Below are 7,236 nucleotides of genomic sequence, written 5' to 3'. Positions count from 1 at the left end.
ATACACTTCAAAGTATTTGAAAGTATTTAAAACCTGGAAAGCCTAAAACAGTATATCCAACGTGTGGTCTGAGGCAGCATCATCAATGTCACTTGAGAGCTTGTTACGGATGTAAACTCTTGGGTCCACCCCAGACCAAGTGAGTCAGGAACAGGATGAGGCCTAGCTATCTGCTTTGCAAAGTTCTTCAGGTGTTTGGATGAATGTTAACATTTGAGAGCCACTGTCCTAGAGAAACAACTCAAACACAAACAAAAGGGTTCACTCAGAAATTTAGACAAACACATTATCTTTTCTGTCTCCAGATGAGAGTTGGTAGAAAAACGAATGGGAAAATTTCACTCATTATACTAAATAAAATAAACAAAGATAATCTCAAAAGCTATACATTTTGTTGATAAGTTTATAGAGAAGGTTTAAATAAAACACAGGGACCTGCTTCCTTGGCTATTAAAACAAGTTTGAAGAAAAAATCCATTTTCTCCTAAACTGATCTATAAATTCAACATAATCCCATTAGGATTTTCTTTATTATGTGAAAAACAAAGTCATAAAGTTTCTCTAGAAGGAAATAGAGAGAAGGCAGGAAAATTCTTTTAAAGTATAAGAATATTCTATATACAAGATCATGTGATTTGCAAATAGAGATGGTTTTATTCCTTCCTTTTCAATCTGGATGTTTTCTTATACTTAAAATCCTAGAGACTGTATTAAACTGTTCATTTCTAATCTAGGCTAATGCTGTATTCTATCATTTTTTTCTAAGTATCTCTCTTAAAAGAATATTCTTTAACTGGATTGAGATACAGATTATAATAAAACTTTTATATGACATATATATATGTAATAAAACTTTTCATAACTAAATTGTTATTTTAAATGAGTTAGAGATTTTTAAGGCCTGAAGTATTGAAGAAATGCCAGGCCTCCAGGAAAATTACTGCTAAACTATTAAGAAATATAAAATTCTACTGATAAACAAATTCTCCCAAAATAAAGGATGAAAGAAAACCTTTTTTTTGCCTTCTGAAGAAAATATAATGTTGCTATTAAAATGAATAAAGATGACTCACCAAAGGGGAAAAAAAATTACAGACTGTAGTCACTTATAAATAAGGAAGCAGAAATTATACTTTAAATATTAGCAAACTGATTCCAATGCATTAAAAAATGACAATAACAGATTGCAACTGGAAACTGCATAAATGGTGTTGGCTAGTGTGTTGGATGAGGCCATTTTACATCCCTTTGGGGATAAAACGTGAATCCACCAGGATGGCCATAGGCGATATAAAAGAAAGGAGACACGTTAAAGTAGAAATCTATCAAGGAGTGTATTAGTTTTCTAGGGTTGTATCATGAATCCCACATACTGGGTGGCTTAAGCAATAGAAACTTATTGTCCCACGGCTCTAGAGGCCAAAAGTTCAAAATCAAAGTGACTGCACGGTCAGTTTGTCCCAGGACCATAAGAAAAGTATTTGTTTCAGGCCTCTCTCCTTCATAGACAGCCATCTTCTCCCTGTCACTCCTCACATTGTCTTTCCTCTGTGCATGTCTAGCTGTCCAAATTTCTCCTTTGAATAAGGACATCAGTTATATTAAATCAGGGCCCACCTTAATGACCTCATTTTACCTTAATCACATCTGTTAAAGACCCTGTCTCCAAGTACAGTCACATTCTGAGGTACTGGCGGTTAGGTCTCTAACAGATGAATTTGGGAGGACGCAATTCAACCCATAATGGAGAAGGAATTAATAAGCAATTTAAAACTTGTTTTCTGAATCCACCTATGTTGGTATGTTTCCTGCTGGAAACTGGAGTGAAAGCTGATGGGCGCCACAGCTCTTCTCCTGTTAGTGGAGAGAGCTCTGAAGAGAGCCATTGGTTCTGACGCTTGCTTGGAGCTGGTGTACTTGGTGCCCTCAGACACAGTGTACTTGGCCAGCAGGTGCATGCTGTCTGCACCTTTCTGGAAGTGATGGTCGAGCACCTATTACTAACGCACCAGGCAGGAACGTGCTCAGAAAAGAATTCGTCTCTCCTAAAAAAGACTTCCCCCTCTTCAGACACCAATCACAACCTCAGGATGTCACCTGTGCTTCTGACTGACTGCTTATAGATCAGAGGTTTCCATGACCCCCTCCTCAGGTTCAATTAATTGCTAGAGCGGCTGACAGAGCTCACAGGAACATTTTACTCAACTAGATTACCAGTTTATTATGAAAGAATATAACTCAGGGACAGCCAGATGGCAAGGCACGAGGGAAGGGGTGCAAAGTTTCCACGCCCTCTCCTAGTGCACGGCTCTCCCCAAACCTCCACATGTTCACCAGCCCTGAAGCTCTTGGAACTGTCCTTTTGGGTTTTTATGGAGGCTTCAGTACTAGGCGTGACTGATTAAACCATTGTCCACTGGCAACTGATTCAACCTCCAGCCTCTCTCCCCTCCCTGGAGGTGAGGGGAGTGGGACCCTCTAATCACATGGTTATTGCCCTGACAACCAGCCCCCATCCTTAGGGGCTTCCCAAAATCACTCATAAAGATAACAAAAGACACCTTTATTGCTCTTATCACAGGAAATTCTAGGTGTTTTAGGAGCTCTGTGCCAGAAACAGGAACAAAGACCAAATATATACTTTTTACAATAAATCATAAGATCACACACACTTTCATTGGCCTTACTTTCAGGGACCCCACCAATTTCTCTTTGTGAAAATAGGAGAAAACTCCCCTCCTGGTTCTGGCCAAGGGAGGAGCAAAGCAACCATTGTGAAATATACGCAGAATGTTCTCCACAACAAGGGAAGACTTAAGCAGAGCTTCATCCCACCAGGAAAGGGCATCTCTCTCACTCCAGCCCCTCTCACCCTCCTGTCTCACCTAAAGAAGGCAAAACAGCTAAGAAACACCTGTGAAGGTCATATCCCAGGGACACAAGATCACCAAGAGATTGAGATTTAATCACAGCATTATGGCACGCTCCCCCTGCTCACAGCCTACTACCACCCTAACAGGGCTCTAGTAAAATAAGAGCGCATCAGGTTTGAGAGAGCTGTAAGAGGCAGACTGTATATGAGACAGAGTTCTTAGAGAGGCTCAAAGACAACAGGACAGACAAAAATAAGGACCTCAGGAGAATTTAAAGCTTCTGGTGCCTTGAGTTAAAATCAACACTAAACACAGCCCAACTCTAGTCCAGACCAGCTCCAATCCAGAATAACATAAATCCTCACACTCAAAGCCAATTAGCCATAGTTCCTATTACCCAGTACATCATGTCCAGATTTCAACCAAAAATACTAGCCATTTCAGAAGGCAAAAAAAGACATAGTCCAAATTCATAAAGAAGCATAGAACCAGACTCAGATATGACACAGGTGTTGGAATTATCTATCAGACCAGAATTTTAAAACTGTGATTAAGATGTTAAGGGCTCTAATCGATAAAGTGGACAGCATACAAGAACAGACAGACAATGTAGGTAGAGAGATGAAAATGCTAAGAAAGAATCAAAAGGAAAATGTTAGAAATTGAAAACACTAACAAATGAAGACTGCCTTTGATGAGCTCATCAGTCAACTGTCTATGATCTAGGAAAGAATCAGTGAGCTTGAAGAAATGCCAATAGAAACCTCCCAAACTGACATCTAAAATGAAAAAAAAATAGTAACAATAAATAGAAAACAGAATATTCAAGGACTGTGGGATAATTACAAAAGGTGTGGAATACATGTAATTAGAATAGCAGAAGGAGAAGAGAGGAGGGATAGAAGAAATATGTGAATAATGGCTGAGAATTTTCCAAAATTAATGATGGAGACTAAACCACACATCCAGCAGGTTCAAAGAACACCAAACAGGATAAATAGCAAAAAAACTATACCAAGGCACATCATATTCAACTACAGAAAATAAAATATGAAAATATCTTTAAAGAACCAGAGAGGGAGAAAACACTAACTACAGAGAAACAGGATAAGACTTCTCATCAGAAATTATGAAAGCAAAAATGTGTGGCATGAAATATGTAAAATGATGATATAAAAAAGTCACCAACCTAGAATTCTGTATCCAGCAAAGTTATTCTTCAAAAGTGAAGAAGTAGACTTTCTCAGACAAACAATAATGGATGGAATTTCACCAGTAGACCTGCTTTGCAAGAAATGGTAAAAGGAGTTCTTCAAAGAGAAGGAATATGATGAAGGTCAGAAACACAGATCTACATAAAGAAAGGAAGAGTATTAGAGAAGGAATAAGTGAGGGAAAAATAAACTCCTTTATTTCTCTATTCTTAATAACTGATAACTGTTCAAATAGTAACAGCAATAATATATTGGATGATAGCGACAGCAATGTTATAAGGGATGGAAGGGAGGAAATGGTAATACTCTATTATTCCTATTTATAAGTTACCTGCACTACCCATGAAATGAAATAATGTCATTTGAAAGTGAACTGAGATTGGTTATAAATCTATATTTCAAACTCTAGGAAATCACTTAAAAAAGCTTAAAAAGAAGTATAATTGGTATGCTAAATTGAGGATAGGGTATGGAATCATATCACAGTACAGCCATGAAAGAGATCTCTAAATATCCTCAATGCCCATAACCACTCTCAAATGACAGCAGTTACAAGTCTTCCCCAATTAGAAGTTGTTATTTAATGCATTGATAAAAGTGTACATTTATAACTATCTGACAAATTTACATATATTTTGATAACTTATTTCAATATAATTGATTCTTTGCAATTTATTTTATGCATTTAAAAATATTCTGAAGCATTTTACTTTATGCATTAAAAATATTTTTAAATATTATGAGCTTTATCAAACTACCAGAGTGGTTCATAGAACCAAAAAAAGAAAAAAAAAAAAAAAGGTTAAAATTTTTGCCATCTATTAAAACTAAACAAAAGTGAAAACTCCTAAAAAAAGAAAAAGTTACAAAGGCTCATTAGGAAGGGTATTTAAGATGTGACAGAATTCTTTCTTACCATTGAGGCAGTGGGGGTTCACTACAGTGGAGATAACCTCAAGCTGAACCTCATAAAATGGATATAGACACAATGGAGACCCCATTATAAGGAACTTGGCTGGGAGAGCTTTTAAATTGGAGAATGGGTGCTTCAGAGGAACTTTCATGCTTCATGCATTCTATGGATGCTCCAAGGTAGGTGATGATGTGAGGGAGCAGGGTGGACCCCATCCGCCCATACTGAGTGTCATCTTCTCTTGGGGTCCTTGTTATCAGGCCAAATGTGGAGTGCAAGCTTCTAGAAGTTTCTTCCCTCCTTGGCCCATAGAGGAGGAGGAGAGTGCTGAGGAAAAACAAGGGAGCCGTGCACGGAGATGCAACACCCACATGACGCCAACCGGAACCCAGACCCGACGCCCACCCCAACCCAGACCAGCTCAGCCTGCAAGCTGACTGGCGTGCTCCAGGATGCCAACCTGACTGTGGGGTCTTCGGGCTTCCCTGGTGGCGCAGTGGTTGAGAGTCCGCCTGTGGATGCAGGGCACACGGGATCGTGCCCTCCAAAAAAAAAAAAAAAAAAAAACGTTAGTCAGGCTTGCCACTTACGCGTTCATGGAGCAACTGAGGAGGCTGTAACAGCCCCTTGGGTTCTCGGGATAGCAGAGAAATGGCACGAACAAAGCAGACGGCGCGGAAGTCCATTGGCGGCAAAGCACCTCGCAAACAACTGGCTACCAAAGTAGCTCGGAAGAGCGCGCCAGCCACGGGGGGCGTGAAGAAGCCGCACAGGTGCTGGCCGGGCACTATAGCACTGCGCGAGATTCGTCACTACTGGAAGTCCCCAGAACTTCTGATTGGTAAGTTACCCTTCCAGCGCCTGGTCCGGGAGATTGCGCAGGACTTTAAGATGGACTTGCGTTTCCAGAGCTCGGCTGTAAGGGCACTGCAGGAAGTCTGTGAGGCATACCTGGTGGGTCTTTTTGAAGACACCAACCTATGTGCCATCCATGCCAACCGTGTCACTACTATGCCCAAGGATATTCAGCTGGCACGCCATATCCACGGAAAATGTGCCTAAACTGCGCAAGCAGCCATTGATCTCACCCCAAAAGCTATTTTAAGAGCCACTACCTGCTCACAAAGGGCACTGCGCACAAACCAAGTAGCGGGTGCCTTTTCTCTCCAATAAACCAGAGGCCTAGCTAGCTGTGTGTCAGCGTAGTCCCTTATTGGGTTTTGTTTTTGTTTTGCGGTACGCGGGCCTCTCACTGTTGCGGCCTCTCCAGTTGCGGATCACAGGCTCCAGACGCGCAGGCTTAGCGGCCATGGCTCACGGGCCTAGCCACTCCACAGCATGTGGGATCTTCCCAGACCGGGTCACGAACCCATGTCCCCTGCATCAGCTCTCAACCACTGCGCCACCAGGGAAGCCCCTTATTGGGGTTTATTGATATGAAATCACTGGTTAGTTCCTAGTGTTTGAAGACGAAGAGATTTTCCCTTGCAAGTTAACCTTCAGAACAATAGCTGATCATTTTGTGTGCACTTGGTAACAAGTTTTCCAACCCCATAGAACAGTCTAAACTTGCTGAGAAACCCTACAACCACAGAGGTTCACCATGCTCCCAATAGTTGAGCTGTCTGGAGACAACCTGAGCATGGGTTTGAGGAAAAGAGTGTAAAGATTGCTTTTTTCCTACATTGGTGCTGCTTGGAAGCTTTTACTGAGGCTTTATTAAGTTGATAAAAGCGAAGCACTGTCAGGTCACTAGTCATACAAAGGGGACAAAATCCATTCCCTACTGTCCCTGTTTGGTCTGCACTTTCAGGATGCTTAAGCTGAGTGAAGGAAGTCTGTATGTAGAAGCAGTTAACATGCAGTGTGCTTTAGTGATAGCTCAATGTTGTCAGTATGCAAGAGTGGGTTTCTGAAGTTTCTTTGAGCCCAGTTTGTTATCCAGTAGACTTAATATTCAAAATCTTCATCAATTAAAATAGTGCACACAAAACTTTTTATTTAAAAAAATTTTTTTTAATAAATTTATTTATTTTATTTATTACTTTTGGCTGTGTTGGGTCTTCGTTGCTGCACGCAGGCCTTCTGTAGTTGCAGCGAACAGGGGCTACTCTTCATTGCAGTGCACGGGCTTCTCATTTATTGTGGTGGCTTCTCTTGTTGTGGAGCACGGGCTCTAGGCACGCGGGCTCAGTAGTTTTAGTGCACGGGCTCTAGAGCGCAGGCTCAGTAGTTG

At 40.9% G+C, this 7,236-nt stretch overlaps 1 protein-coding gene across 1 annotated transcript; it reads left to right on the top strand.

Moving 5' to 3' along the window:
- Nucleotides 1-5,651: 5,651 nt before the first annotated feature.
- Nucleotides 5,652-6,062, top strand: H3-4 (H3.4 histone, cluster member). The gene has a single exon (XM_024750695.1). It carries the CDS (start codon nt 5,652-5,654, stop codon nt 6,060-6,062), a length of 411 nt encoding a protein of 136 aa, XP_024606463.1.
- The last annotated feature ends 1,174 nt before the right edge of the window (nt 6,063-7,236 follow it).

Source organism: Neophocaena asiaeorientalis, unplaced genomic scaffold (assembly GCF_003031525.2).
Source record: "Neophocaena asiaeorientalis asiaeorientalis breed wild unplaced genomic scaffold, Neophocaena_asiaeorientalis_V1.1 scaffold742, whole genome shotgun sequence".
In the NCBI taxonomy this organism is placed as follows: Eukaryota; Metazoa; Chordata; class Mammalia; order Artiodactyla; family Phocoenidae; genus Neophocaena; species Neophocaena asiaeorientalis.
The sequence above is the reverse complement of the archived record's forward strand: the minus strand, read 5'-3'. Positions and strand labels throughout refer to the sequence as shown.

Bases quoted from the DNA above. Each gene is read 5' to 3' on its own strand.
- H3-4 (XM_024750695.1), top strand. From the start codon at position 5,652: ATGGCACGAACAAAGCAGACGGCGCGGAAGTCCATTGGCGGCAAAGCA.